Genomic DNA, 14,184 nt, shown 5'->3' with positions numbered 1-14,184 from the left:
TAGAGCTCCGAGAGAAAGGGGGGAATGGATGCTGGGGTCAGGTTGCCACGGTAGCAGTGTCGTGTGGGAAGTTCTGATCAGGGCCCAGGTGTGTGCTGGGGCCTGAGCCCAGTGCGGAGAAGGAATGGGCTGGGACTCATGGGGGCCAACAAACAGGCCATGGGGCTCATGGGCTAATCCAAGTGACTGGCTTACAGGACAGGCATTCGAGGTGAAGGGCTGAGCCTCTGCCAAGGCCTGGGCCCAGGCTGGAGGGTCATCCACTGGGGCCCAAGACTCTGCCTCTTGGCACATTGTGAGGGAGAACCCCGGCATCATTGTGACCCGCTTGCCCCCAGGAGCCTCTGGGACAGGCAGGCAGACTCGTGAATATTGTGTGCAGTGTGGGATGGGGGCCTAGGGGCCCCGGTGGCCCTAGGGACCCCCATGGCCATGGCTGAGCGGCCACGGCCCGGGTGGGCCTCATATCACAGCTCCAACACCAACAACTGTCAGGATCTGGGCAACTCCATCCTGTTGCTGCTGGGCCTCATCATCTGCATTAACATTAGCATCAATATGGTGACGCTGGTCAGGGTGGGGTCAGGCGGGAGGGTGCTGGCCAGATGGCGGCGGTGGCGGGAGGCCTGGTGGCCAGGGCCGGCCCAGGGTCATTGTGTCCTCCCTCACCTAGCTCTGGCGCAGACTCCGTGGCTTCTTACACCAAGTGTTCCATATTGTTTATGAGAAAGGTAAGTGGGGGGCCAGGAACACCAGAGAGGCAGAAACCAGGCCAGGCCATCTAGCCCTGACCCTGAGCTAGCCCCTTCCCCTCCCGCTCTCCCCTCTCAGACACCATAGTGCTGCAGCATCTCCCCCGCCCACACCTGGCACCCTACTCCTCCATCCCTGTAGGAGCCAGCCTCCCTTCCAGCCTCTCGCCTCTCCTTGATCTGCAGAAGCTTCTAAGTCATCCTCACCTGGGAAGCAGACCCAGCCTCCGAAGCAGAGCACCCCTGCAGTCCACCTTCGATGCACCATGGACCCCGTGAAAATGACTGTGACTCCCCCACCCACTCACTGCCACCGTCACCGAGGCTCTTCAGGCCGCCGCGCCCACCGCCCGGTAGCCTGGGCCCCTGACACTGACGACGAAGAGAAGCCCCCACATCAGCACTCTGCAGTCTGCTCCCACAACTGGGATCACCCCACAGACTGGGAAGGCTTCCAGTCCACAAAGGGCTTCTGGGGCCCCTGGCCCCAGGATGCTGTGGAGCCCGCTCCCCAGACCATTCGCTTCCAGCAGACCATAGAAGGCAGGCCCCTGAAAGGCGAGATGCAGTCAGAGATGGGCCTAGAGGCCTATGTGTACCCTGTGAATCCCCCGCCCCCAAGCCCTCAGACGCTGAGCCACAAGAACAGCGGAGCGGGGCCCAGGGCCCAAGCCGAGCAGGAGCAATGCGCCCCTGCCCCTCCTGCCCCACCGCCTGCCCGGGGCCCAGCAATCGTCCCTGACATCCCCCGGTGCCGCTCCTCGGGCCGTGTAGTGTACGATGCCCGTGATGTGAGGCGGCGGCTCCAGGAGCTGACCCGAGAGGTGGAGGCCCTGTCTCACTGTTACCCCCTGGGCTCCAGATCCAGCAATGCTGAGGAGACAGGCAAGGACTGGGTGTACCGTTCCCTGACAGAGAGGTGACTGGGACGACAATAAAAGGAAGAGAGGAGGTGGTTTGTGGTGGTGTGGGGGGTGCCAGGGCCCACACAGCATCAGGGAGCCCCAGTTGCCAAGAGAAGGATCCCTCTGGCAACGGGGCCTCCAGGGCCCTCAGAACCCTCATCAACCTCTCAGCTGTCCCGAGCTCATAGCCCCTTCTGGGTCCCGAGGTTCCCACCTGGCACTCTCATGTTTTCTTACATGCCTGGAGCAGCCCCACACTCAAATCCTTTTCCAGATACTCAGGCAGACCTGCGCTAGAACAGAGATCCCAGCATCCCCGTGGTCCTAGCCCCTTGGTGGCCCGGTTTCGGCCAGAGCCCGGGGTTGGGCTGCAGCCACAAGGCGTGGTGTGCTTCTCCACTAAGCCCTGGTTTCTTTGAGGGGGGCTAGTGGAGTGTGAGGGCATCCAGGCCCTCGCAATTCCCCAGTCCAGGGCCCATGAGCAGGTACAGGGTCGGAGCAGAGGAGCAAACCCCAAGCACATCCTCAAGGGCTTCCCTCTGTGACTTCAACTCCTCTGATTAGTACCTGCCTGTCACCAATGAGGAGACTAAGGCTCAGAGAAAGCAAGTGACTTATTCGTGGTCACAGAGACACCAGGTATCAGCTTCATGGTCTCAGATGCTCTGGGCACTGAGTCAGCTCGGCCCATCAGACTCCTCACCTTCCTCAGTCTGCCGTGTGAACTCATCAGAATATTCCGTCCATGGACAGCAGGGACACACAGACCCTACCCTACTCCTAGATAGTCGGCATCACACATGGGCATGCACCCATGTGTACACATGTCCACACACGTGTGCGCTTGGGAGTGAGAAGCCATGTGAGTGTGCCTGGGCCGAAGGAACTGGACCCCACCTTCTGTAGCAGATGGATTCCTGGAATGTGGACAGACAGGCCTTTTGTGAATCAGCCTGCTTCTCTGTTCCCTTATATGCAAGCGCCGGTAGTGATAATTTTAAGTCGACTGATTCCCTTCAGTGAGTACATATTGAGCACCTACTATGTGTGTTTGGAGGCTCGAAGGGAAATGCGCACTGGCGCCACGTCCACAGAACCCAGTGATGCACCTGCTTCAGAACGAAGGCTTCTTTCGTCCTATCAACAATTACATCTATTTTGTGCGTTGTGCATCTCGTGAGGTTTTCTTAAGGAAGGAGCTGACAGTTTTCCAACAGGGAGGGCTAGGTCAGTGGGAGGACAGTAGTTAGGAAGGAGAGGGAGCACATTCTGGGTGGCAAGCACCTGGGTGGTGGAAGTCATCCTTGCTCTGGCCTTGGTGGCCACACCACATAGGGCTGCAATCCTTTGCCAGGAAGCGGTGGGGAGGATAGGGACTAGAGGAATTATGATAAACAGGAAGGCCAGGGAGGGAACGGCAGAATGGGGCGACCCCAGAGGGGACTCTTGCTGTCATCCTAGCTGCTGGCCCAGGTAGGCATGGGTGCAGAGTACCCACAAACTGCCTTAATGTCTCAAAAAAGAACAATGAAATGGAGAAATTTCTTTATGGATGATTCAGTCACTACGAAGAAGACCATCTTAAGACTACAGCTACTGTATCTTCAAATCAGGAATCATGTGTTGATTTGAGCAAGCCTCCCCTGTGGAGACAGGGACAGATTGAGCTCTGGGCTATCTGGGGACGGGACCCCCCTCAAGGGGCAGCCAAGGTCAGCGAAGACCATAGAAAGGCAGAGCCTAGCAGATAAAAGACCTGCCACCTCTGCATTGTGACTCCCTGCAATGTGCCCCATTATGACCCAGCACCCTCACCAGCTGGTAGATGTCCCCAGGTCCCTGGATGAGTACAGTGTGGTCCGGGCTGGTGGGGGGGGGGCGGCGGCCCAGGCGGCCCTAGGGCCCCCCCACCATGGAAAACCAGCTCTGGTATGACAACGTGGGGTGCTGCAACCAACACCAAGAACATCTCCAGGATCCTGAAGACTTACTGCTCCTGCTGCTGGGCCTCATCGTTCTTGTCAACATTGGGATCAACGTGGTGACTGTGGTCAGTGATGGCGGGGGACCGCCCCCAGGGGTGAAGAGGGCTGAGGGTGGGGGCCCACCTCCACCTGCAGGAGTGGTCTTGGCTGGGAGCCAGGTAGGGGTAGGGGCGGGAAGGATTGAGAGCCCCCTAGTCTTCACTCCCACCTTATCCTACCCCCAGATGTGGCACGGGCTCCAGAATGGCTTAGAGAAGGTGATCTGTTGGATTAATCGGAAAAGTAAGTATGGCAGCAAGAGAGGTAGGGGTCCCCCCATCCCCCGATGCCATCAGCACAACCCAGGCTGCAGCGTTCCCCACCCTGAGGTCTTCTCACAATTGCCCTGGGGCTTCATGGACTCTTGTCACCCCCAGATGAAATCTTAAAGGCCTGTGAAAGTTCCCCCAAAGAATCCTCAGCCAAGGCCCAAGATGTCCACATTCACTGCACCCTGGACCCTGTAGAGGTGAAGATGGCCCCGCCTGATTGCTACCCCTCTTCCTCCTACCACCTCGGTCACAACTCCCGCTGCTGCCGTCGCCCCTGCAGCCGCCGCTGCCGCAGTCGCCGCAGCCCCGGCCCCCGCCGCGGCCCTGACCACCATCACCACCCTTGCAGCCACCAGTGGGGGCTGAAGAATGGGAGGCACGTCCGGCACAACCGCTCAGGCTTCCATAGCCACCATCACAGCCGCAAGATGTCACAGCTGCGGCCCGTGCCCTTCTTCGATGGGGAAGACCTGGAGGAGGAGGATGACCTGGCTTTCCCACACCCCAAGTGCCCCTGGGGGCGCTGGAGAGAGCTTTACCAGCACAGGGGCCTGCCCTCCAATCTGGGGCTGTGGGGCCGCCAGGGGGGGATCCTGGCCAGCCTGCCACCCCCCTCTCTCTACCTCTCCCCTGAGCTGCGCCGCCTGCCCAAGCGCGTGGAGGCCAAGTCAGAACTGAGGCTGCAGTCCTATGGGCCCCACTGTTCCCAGTCCCGAATCTGGGGCAATCTGGAGGCTGAACAGTGGGGCTCGTCCCCTCCACCCCTCCGCCGGCTGCCCCCAAACCCTTCCTGGGCCCCCATGGGGTACAGCTCTTACACCTCGGCTGGCCAGCTGCTCTATGACTCCTGGGACCAGCGGCGGCGGGGCACCGAGGGCTCTGAGCCTCCTTCTGCCCTGGTGCCCCGGGGCTCCCGGCCCGAGGCCCGGGAGCACTGTTCTCCACAGGCCCACAGGCGGAGCCTCCCCAGCCATGCGTACAGCCAGCTCAACCGCAGCCCCCACCCATCCACCGGCCACTTGGGCTACAGCTCCCGGGATCCCCACGAGGTTCGGCGCCGAGCGGCTGAATGGGCAGAGGCCCTACCCGCTCGGCACCCCCTAACAGCCTCTGCCTCCCTCACTATATTGGGTGAGACCTCATACCAACGGGCCCCAGCCCCCAGCTCGGCCCTGGTCCCCCACTCTTCCCAGCCCCTGTCTGCCGACCAGGCTCCCGAGCCCCCCCAAGCCCAGCCCACCTTCATGCCGCTCAGCAGGACCCCAGGCGGCAATGCAGGCTACCAGGTGTATGACAGCCTGGAGCTGAAGCGACAGGTGCAAGAGAGCCGAGCGAGGGCCAGCTCTCTGCCTCCACCTTCCACCTCGGCCTCCAGGCCCTCCCTGCACAGGAGCCGGACCGGGAAGCTTCACTGACCAGCGGGGAACGCGGGTGGCGGGGTTGGGCTTGGAGAGAAGAATAAAGAGCAGCAGAGTCCAGGAAACACTGTGCTGTTCTGTGGCTTGGGAGCGGCACTCCTCCTGCCAGCCTGGGCCCCTGCCCTTGGCTCCCTGAAGCGAGAAGCCAGCGTCCCTCCTTGGCATGAGGCTCCTCTTGGCCATGGAGACCCACCATCCCACCAGCACGGCCGCCCCCCCACCCCCACCCCGGGTCCTGCACCATGCTCTAAGATCTGAAGGCTGCAGATCCCCAACCACTGGTCTCTGAGCACTGGCTCTGGGGGTCTGCCTCCCATCCCCAATCCAAAATGGGCTCAGAGGCTCAGCCCCACGTGACACGGTGAGGTCAGATTCCAGCGTCTGCTCAGAGCCAGGAGGGCAGGAAGAAGCCCCAGGGCTCCGGAATGGGCCAGGCCTTCCCCCGGGGCTCTGGCTCTGAGGCCAGATCTTCCCAGTTCCCAGTTCCCAGGGCAGACCATCACAGGCCCTCCAGTTTCCTCCCCGCCTTCATTGTGACCCCAACCACCCACCCCATTATGACCCATCCGTCTCCCCCTCCCGCACCAGAGAAGTCTGGCTCCTAGTGAGTATGTGGGGGCCAGGGGGCCCAGTTAGTCCTGGGACCCCCAGCCATGGGTGAGCGAGCCCACCACGGAGCCCAAGTGTGCTCTGGCACCAACCCCAGGAAGTGCCAGGACCTAGGAGACTCAATTCTTCTGATTCTGGGCAGCTTCATCTTGCTCAACGTGGGGATCAATGTGGTGACTCTGGTCAGGGCGGTGACCGGGCAACAGGGTTGGGGGCGCCCCGGGATCTGGAAGGGGCTGAGGTGGGAGGGCTGCTGGGATGTGGCTGAAAGGCGGCTTCGGGGCTCACCCCACTCCTGGGCTCCCCCTTCCCCTGCTTCTCTCAGCTCTGGAGGCACCTGAAGAGCTCCTTGCGGATTCTTTTCCATCATTTCTTCCCCAAAGGTGAGCGGGCCCCACCCTCCAGGGCCTCAAGGGGGGTGTGGAACCTGTCCCCTTTTCCCCGGCCCTCAGGAACCCAGGCCTGGTCCCTTCCCGTCTTTCCCGGCAGACAAGCAACCCAGCTGCGTAGGCAGTCGTCCCATGTGCGTGCGCTGCTCCATGGACACCAAGAACATGTGCTCGGGGGTCTCCTCTCGCTTCCACCGCCGCCCGGGCTTCCTGCATGGGCACCCTAACCACCTTGACTCCTGGGTACCAGACATGAATGAAGAGAAGGCTTCTGGGTGCTGCTGGATGCCGCCTCAGTGTGGACATGCTGGGGCTCCCCTGGGGCCTCCCTGGGGACTGTGGAAGGAGGGGGCGATGGCAGCAGGGGAGGCCCCTCAGGTCCCAGTTTTAAAGGCCCGGACCCCCTTTATTTCCAGGCACGAGGCACCTTCCCAGTTACCCAGGATGAGCAAGCTGGATATGGCCCCTCTCCTTTTGCCCCACAAGAGCAAGACCAAGACCCCAGACCACGCCCCAGAGCATGTCCTGGCCCAGAACAGCTCCCCGGTCCACACCCCTGAGCACACTACCACCCACACCCAGACCTGCTCCCTGGCCCAAACGCCTGAGCACACCACCCTCAAGACTCAGACCTGCTCCCTGGCCCACACCCCTGAGCACACCACCACCCACACCCAGACCTGCTCCCCAGCCCACACTCCCCAGCACACTAAGCCCCAGGCCCAGATCTGCTCCGCAGCCCATCGCCATGAGCACACCACCCCCCAGGCCCAGGCCCAGACCTCCTCCCTAGCCCATGTACCTGAGCACACCACCCTTCAGGCCCAGACCTGCTCCCCAGCTCACGCCCCTGAGCACAAGCTCCCTCAGGCACAGATGCACTCCCCAGCCCAAGCCCCCAAGTACAACCCTCTCCAGGCCCAGACCTGTTCCCCAGAGCACACCAGCCCCCAAGCCCAGACCCACTCCCCAGCCCATGCCACTGAGCACATCCCCGCCCAGGTCCACGTCCCTGATCTTACCTCAGTCCAGGCGCATACCCACTCCCCAAGCTTCACCCCTGAGCACACTCAGCAGCACACTCCTGCCCAGACCCACAGCCCTGAGCACACCTCAGCCCATCCCCTGGGTCACAGCCCTGAGCATGTAATAGCCCATGCCCCAGCCTGCACTCTGTCCCATGCTCATCTAACCTATACCCATGCCCCTCACACTCTGGCCCCTGCTCCCACATCTGCCCCAACCCTTCCTCCAATGTCTACCCCTGCCAGGATTCCTGCCCCACCTCCTGCCCCAGCTTTGGTCATGACCCTGACTACCACTCCTGTCCCAGTTCCCATCTCTGCCACCACCCATACCCCCATCATAACTCCTATTCCCTCTACCCTGACTGCCTTTAGCCAAGGCCTCTCCACTGGCCATGTGGTCTACAATGTCCGTAGGGGCAAGCAGAACTTGTGCCATGCGTGCCCTCCCCCAAACTCTGGGTATTCCAGAAAGGACGGAGGCACCCTCCCCAGGCCCCAAGAGGGGGAGGGTCTGTGTGGCTCTGATACAGCTGAGCCAACGTCAAAACACCATAGTGGGGACAGTGCCAAGCCCTCCACAGGCTCCGTACTGGGTTACCTAGAGTTGGGGAATGTGGAATGGAAGATCTCAAATGATGCCAAAGACAAGTTCTTACAGCCCAAGACCTTCCCTTATTTCAGCTTCCATCCTTGCAGTTCTGAGAGGAGAAACACACACTCTCAGACCCCAGTCTACCCCAAATTCCTGGTCTCCTCCAAGGATGCCACACCTTCTCAACCTTGCTTTCATTCTCCAACCAGTACCCAGAGCTCATTGAACGCCATTCCTCCACCTTGCACTTTGTCTCTGCCTCTCTTGTCTCCCAGGTCCTTTGTCTTTCATCAACCCTCCGGCCACCAGAAGCCCTCCACCTCAATGCAGACCCCTGCCTTTCCCCCGACCTCCACATCTTCTCAAACTGTCCCCTCTTCCCAGTTCCCCATCCCTCCCCAGTTCTCCAAGACTTTCCAACCCCCGATCCAACCCCAAACCCCTGAACATCAGGAGAGTCTAGGCCTCAACCAAGATTCTGGCCTCCAAAGGACTTCATGCCCTTCAAAGGACTTGAGAGTTGCCAGGAACCCAGGCCTTACCCCAAGTCCAGGCTTCTGTAAGAACCCAGGCCTTGTTCAAGATCCAGGTCTAAGCAAGCCCTCAGGCCTTACTCAAGACCCTTCCCAAGACTCTGGACTTCACAAGAATCTGGTCATTACCCAAGATTCTGGCCCCCAAAAGAGCCTAGGTCCTACACAAGATTCAGCTATCTTTAGGAGCCCGTGTCCTACCCAACCTTCTGGCCTCCACAGGAACATACCATTTCCCCAAACTTCTGACATTCAGAAGAGCTCAGGCTTTATGCAAAACTCTGGAGTCTATAGGAATCTACAACAAAACCAAGAGGCTATACTCTATAAAAGTCAAGATCTCTCCCAAACAAGTGGCCTCCATAATAGCCCAGGCCATTCTCAAGATTCTGGAGGTTATAAGAGTACAGGTAATGTCCATGAGCTGGAAGTCTCTAGGAGTCTAGGCCTTTCCCAAAATTCTTGCCCACAGAAGAGCCCAAACCTTGCCCAAGACTGTGGAGTCAACAGGAGCCCAGGTTTGATTCAAACCTCTGGTCTCCATAAGGGCTCAGGCCTTACCCAAGACTCAGGAGACTATAAGAATTCAGGCCTCCTCCAAGAATCTGGAGTCCACAGGGGCCTAGACCTTATTCAAGAGTCTGATCTCCATAAGAATCCAAACTTTGCATCAGCCACTCAAGTCGAAAGGAGATGTGGCCATACACAAGACGTTGGAATTTACAGGAGCCCAGAATATACCCAAGACCCAAACTTCCATAACTACCCAGGAATGAATCAAGATCCTGGCCCTCAGAAGGGCTCAGCCCTTACCAAAGACCATCGCCTCCCCGAGACTCAAGGCCCTATTGGGGAATCAGGCCACCACAAGGATTCATGCCTCATCCCGAATCCCAGCCACCACAGGAACCCAGGCCTTGCTCTAGGTACTGACTCAGTCCAAGTCTTAGGTCAACCTCAGAACCCAAAGTCAACATTGAGCCTGATGAAGTCATTTGTACCTGAGGAAGCCCCTCGGAAGGAGGATGTGGAACAGCACCTCCCCTGGACTTCTGTCCCCATTAGTCAGAACTCCAGCTCTACTAAGCCTCAGGTGATGATCTACAATGACCTGCAAACCTTCTCTGAGGTACCTGTGCTGATAGAGCTACAGCCGTCCTCCCGGCGAGCAGGTAGCCAAGACTGGGTATACCGTCCTGTGGATATAGTTTCCTCAGCCTGCCACAACTATCGCCAGATGTCAGTGCCTCCGAAAATCAGCTGGAAGCCCTACTGCCCTGGGTCAGGCACCCGGGTAGGGCATGTGGTCTTTGATGCCCGCCAGAGACAGTTCGGGGTGGGCAGGGACAAGTGTGAAGCTCTGTCTCCCAGGCGCATGCGCCAAGAGGCATCCAGCAACTTACCGGAGACCATCAAGGAGTGGGGGTATCAGTGTGTGATGCGGAACTTGGAAAAAGAGGGGACAAAGGTGCATCCGGAATAAAGAGTCAAGAGAAGTGTTCTGTGGTTGTTTTGAGGACCCCATGCACCCCAGCCCCGTTCCTAATGCTGGCCACCCACAGGGCCTGATGGGGACTCGTACTAGCCCTGCCCCTGCTGCTCTTGCATTGCTGCTTGGCAAAACCCATCATCCCCAAGGCCTACTGCTGTGTTGCCCAATATAGTAGCCACTAGCCAAATATGGTTGTTAACATGGAAATTAAATTAAATATAATGTAGGGGCACCAGGCTGGCTCAGTCAGTAGAACGGGTGACTCTTGATCTCAGAGTTGTGAGTTCAAGTCCCACACTGGGCATGGAGCCTACTTTAAAAAAGAAGAAAAAAAATTTTTTTAAGATTTTTTTATTCATGAGACACACATAGAGAGAGGCAGAGACACAGGCAGTGGGAGAACAGGCTCCCTGTGGGGAGTGTGATGCGGGACTTGGTACCAGGGCCCGGGATCACACCTCGAGCCAAAGGCAGATGCTCAACCACTGAGCCACCCAGTTGCCCCCTGAAAAAAGGAAATTTAAAATTCTGTTCCTCAGTCTCATTATCTACATGTGAAGTCTTCAATAGCCATGTGTGGCTACCATATTGGACGGCACACATTAAGAACACTTCCACCATCGCAGAAAATCCTATTGGACAGCAACGCTTTAGAGTTTAGAGAAACTTTCCTTTTCCTTGTCACTCAAACCCAGCACCTTCAAAACTCCCACAGAACCCAGGGTGTGTGTGCATGAGGGACCACCCTCTGGGGAGGAGGGAAGATGCAGGGATGCCCCAGACTGTGAGAATGCGCCCAACCTGCAGTTCTCCCCATCTGGTCTCTTGTGTCACAACCAGGTATATGGAAACCTGCCTCCTCAGTTCCGGGCTGTGTTTTGGGGCTGGAAGTTGCTGAGGGAAAATAGCTTTCTTCGACAGTGACTAGAAACCCCTGAGATCAGGGCTTCCCAAATTGAGCTCTGGATTTTGGGAGTCCCCTCCTTCGCAGTCCTTTGCCATGGACTTAGGTCTGTCTCACTTCGGAAGTAGGGAAGGGGTGTGGGAAGGGATTGTGAGACATCCTGGTCTAGCAGTGGATGGGTCTGATCTGTGAGCCTCCCTGGTTTCCTATAGTTCCATCTTCTCAGTCTGGCTCCTAGTCTCATCCCGAACTAAAGCTGTGTCCCAGACAGCAGTGATCACTGAAAGCAATGTCCTTCTCCTAATCATGTTCCTTTCACCTGGACCTGATTTTCAGTCCTGATAACTCTTCTGTGTCCATGCATGAGCTGGCAGATCCCAAAGTGTGTCCCTGCCAGCGCTCGTGTGTCTGACGTGGGCATCACCAAGATGTATGCCCCTTCCCTGAGGCAGAGGTTTATTCTTGGGTCACCACCTACTAGACGGTGCCTGACAAGGACTCCAAAGAGATGCCTCCCCGCCTAGCTGGGAGCCCCTTTCCAATGCCTCTCTGTCTCGGCTGTACCATGTGCAACCTTTGCAGGCTGCAGTGTCACCTCTAAAATGAAGTTAATGATGGCATGGCCGAACCCTCTCCTAGATCTAAATGACCTGGGCTCTTCTACTCACACGAGATGCGGAGGCCCCTAATCATGTCTCCCATTATTAGTTGCTATTCAGATCCATCTTGTTCCAACCCCACGGAATGTCTGCGCGGGGCTGACCTGGGCATGAAAGCCAGAGAACAGGCGATCTCCCTAGAAACTACAACTTCCATCAGGCACTACTTCAGCGGAACAGGCAAGGAGGCGGGGGCGTGGCCTGAAAGCCCCGGCAGCTCGGAAGACAAACTACAACCCCCAGGACAGCGCGAGATCTCAGTGGGGCGAAGAGGGCCCGGGCTCCGGCGGGAGGCGGGGCGGGTCCGGAACCACCCCCGGGAGCCAGAAAGGGGCGTGACCGCAACTTGGGGGCGTGGCCTTGGGGCTACAGGAAGAAGTTACCTGTTGAATCCTTCGGTCCGTTCCCTTCCCAGCCCTTGCAGCTATCCCGAAGAGGGCAGCCGCAGACCACAAGCCTCTTCCGAAGAGGTAAGGGAAGGGAGACGAGGGGCGGCGGCGGAGACTGGCTCTCACGTCCCGTAGGAAGGGCCCAACAGCTACACCTGCTGAGTCAGGTGAGCCGCTCCTTGGAGGCGGGGACCAGCATTTGAGTAAAAGGCGACGACGGAGGAAGCATTTATTTGTTCAAGACTCTATTCACAGCCCTTCAGCTGCAGACCCACTGACGAACTGTGCCTGGGGCGCACTCGCGGCCTCGGGAAGAGAGGAACGCCGGCTATCTTTTAGCAGCAGAGGAACGGCCGTCTAAACGTCTCTCCCCCCCACCCCGCCCCGTCCGTGGTTCCCCTAGCCCCCAAACGATTGAATCACATGGCTTCCGCGGTCTGGGGCAGTGCGCCCTGGTGGGGGCCGCCACCCCCAGCCCCAGCCCGGCCGCTCACGGACATAGACTTCTGCTCCGGGGCGCAGCTGCAGGAACTCACCCAGCTGATCCAGGAGCTGGGTGTGCAGGAGAGCTGGAGTGACGCGCCCAAGCCGGGGCCAGACCTCCTCCGGGCCAAGGACTTTGTCTTCTCTTTGCTCGGTGAGTAACTCTCCCTGCCTTCGGGAGCTCGCAGCTTTCAGCCCCTCCCCACCCCGCCCGGGCTTTGAGTCACGCCTTCCCGAACCCGTCTTATCCTGTAGGTCTCGTACACCGTCGGGACCCGCGCTTTCCTCCCCAAGCAGAGCTCTTGCTGCTTCGTGGTGGGATTCGCGAGGGCTCCCTGGATCTGGGACTTGCACCCCTAGGCCCCTACATCCGGGGGCCTCATTACGATGCCGGCTTTACACTACTAGTGCCCGTGTTTTCGCTGGACGGCACTGGGCAGGAGCTGCAACTGGACGCGGAGTCCTGTTTCGCGCGGCTACGCCTCCCAGAGCAGATACGGGGAACCTCAGTCCGCGAGGCTTGGCAGGACTGCCTGGGACCCCCAGCCCCAGGAGGACGTGATTCAGTCCACCGAACCCAAAGCGAAGAAAGTCCCAAGGACCGGCAAAGCCCGGTAGACCAGCCGCACGATGGCACTGAGCCTGAGCCAACCGTGTCTTTGGATCAATCATCTGGACCAGAGGGACAAGACGTAATCGATCTGGAGCTTTCCACCCCACTGAAAACCCTGAATGGTGACCTCAGGAAAGCAGCGGTCGTCAGCCCCATCCCCTGGCCCTCGGAGCGTTGGGAGGCGTGGCCCACACTCTGCCCCGCCCAGGTGGCTGCGTGGTTCTTCGCTTCACTGGCCGCGGTCGCAGAGTCCCTGTTCCCGGTCCCGGGGGCCCCACGTCTGGTCCACGCAGCGCGCCACGCGGGATTCACCACCGTCCTCCTGGCGACGCCGGGGCCCCCGCGCCACCTACTGCTCTTCGACCTAATTCCCGTAGTGTCCGTGGCCGGCTGGCCCGAGGGAGCCCGCAGCCACTCGTGGGCCGGGCCGCTGGCCTCCGAGTCGGCATCCTTCTACCTGGTGCCGGGCGGCCACACCGAGCCGCCGGGCGCCTGCGGCTGGCAGCTCTGCTTCGCCCGCCAGGAGCTGGCGCTCAAGGCGCGCATCCCCGCTCCGCTGCTGCAGGCGCACGCGGCGGCCCAGGCGCTGCTGCGCCCGCTGGTGGCCGGGACCCGGGCCGCGGCGCCCTACCTCCTGCGGACGCTGCTCTACTGGGCGTGCGAGCGGCTGCCCGCGCTCTATCTCGCGCGGCCCGAGAACGCGGGCGCCTGCTGCCTCGGGCTGCTGGATGAACTGGGCCGTGTGCTCGAGGCCGGGACACTGCCCCACTATTTTCTGAGCGGCCGAAAGCTCCGCGCGGGGGACGGCGCTGCCGCGCTGCTCGGGGCGTTGGCCCGGCTCCGCGTGGACCCTGCCCGGGCCCTGCGCGCCGCGGTGGAGGAGGCTAAGGCTGCACGCAAGGGGGGCGGCCTGGCCGGCGTGGGAGGCGGGGCCCATTAAAGACGCTGCTCCTACCCGCGTGGACAAGTGCTTCTGTTGGCCAGCGGGATGTGGTGGGGGCTGCTAGCCCCTCGCCGAGGTCACGCGCTGAGTGCCTTGGGCCCGAAGAGCACAGCCTGGAAGGCCTCCTCGGGGCTTCTCCCCATCCTCCTGCCCCGTTCCTGGCCTAGGTCGTCCCATTT

At 59.8% G+C, this 14,184-nt stretch overlaps 4 protein-coding genes and 1 long non-coding RNA gene across 7 annotated transcripts; 4 read left to right on the top strand and 1 right to left on the bottom strand.

Annotated features, from left to right (window-relative positions):
- The first annotated feature begins 56 nt into the window (after positions 1 to 56).
- On the top strand, positions 57 to 1,701 carry SPEM1 (spermatid maturation 1). Of its 3 annotated transcripts, none has more exons than XM_077892873.1 (3): positions 57 to 211; positions 674 to 731; positions 939 to 1,701. In XM_077892873.1, the coding sequence occupies exons 1-3, from the start codon at positions 125 to 127 to the stop codon at positions 1,673 to 1,675; spliced, it is 882 nt and encodes a 293-aa protein (XP_077748999.1). In that variant the 5' UTR covers positions 57 to 124; the 3' UTR covers positions 1,676 to 1,701. The 3 variants fall into 3 exon arrangements, with proteins under 3 accessions (XP_077748999.1, XP_077748998.1, XP_077748997.1); XM_077892872.1 differs by lacking the exon at positions 57 to 211 and adding an exon at positions 318 to 561; XM_077892871.1 differs by lacking the exon at positions 57 to 211 and adding an exon at positions 320 to 570.
- A 1,489-nt stretch (positions 1,702 to 3,190) lies between these two features.
- LOC144311023 (uncharacterized) lies at positions 3,191 to 5,899 on the bottom strand. Its single transcript, XR_013376630.1, has 3 exons — positions 5,613 to 5,899; positions 3,473 to 5,503; positions 3,191 to 3,300 (listed from the first exon to the last, which is right to left on the bottom strand). It is a non-coding gene; the product is annotated as an uncharacterized LOC144311023 (long non-coding RNA).
- Positions 3,473 to 5,436, top strand: SPEM2 (SPEM family member 2). The gene is made up of 3 exons (XM_077892866.1): positions 3,473 to 3,707; positions 3,867 to 3,924; positions 4,059 to 5,436. The coding sequence occupies exons 1-3, from the start codon at positions 3,570 to 3,572 to the stop codon at positions 5,366 to 5,368; spliced, it is 1,506 nt and encodes a 501-aa protein (XP_077748992.1). The 5' UTR covers positions 3,473 to 3,569; the 3' UTR covers positions 5,369 to 5,436.
- A 42-nt stretch (positions 5,900 to 5,941) lies between the features above and the next one.
- Positions 5,942 to 11,460, top strand: SPEM3 (SPEM family member 3). The gene is given in 4 exon segments (XM_077892843.1): positions 5,942 to 6,162; positions 6,306 to 6,363; positions 6,470 to 9,921; positions 9,923 to 11,460. Coding segments are annotated over 4 exon segments (3,687 nt in total). The 5' UTR covers positions 5,942 to 6,024; the 3' UTR covers positions 9,962 to 11,460.
- Positions 11,461 to 11,774: 314 nt separating this feature from the next.
- On the top strand, positions 11,775 to 14,016 carry TMEM102 (transmembrane protein 102). Its single transcript, XM_077892865.1, has 2 exons — positions 11,775 to 12,603; positions 12,705 to 14,016. Exons 1-2 carry the CDS (start codon positions 12,390 to 12,392, stop codon positions 14,000 to 14,002), a joined length of 1,512 nt encoding a protein of 503 aa, XP_077748991.1. The 5' UTR covers positions 11,775 to 12,389; the 3' UTR covers positions 14,003 to 14,016.
- The last annotated feature ends 168 nt before the right edge of the window (positions 14,017 to 14,184 follow it).

Source organism: Canis aureus, chromosome 3, assembly GCF_053574225.1.
Source record: "Canis aureus isolate CA01 chromosome 3, VMU_Caureus_v.1.0, whole genome shotgun sequence".
Lineage (NCBI taxonomy): Eukaryota > Metazoa > Chordata > Mammalia > Carnivora > Canidae > Canis > Canis aureus.
Note: the sequence above shows the minus strand (reverse complement) of the source record. Positions and strands in the feature narration are given on the sequence as shown.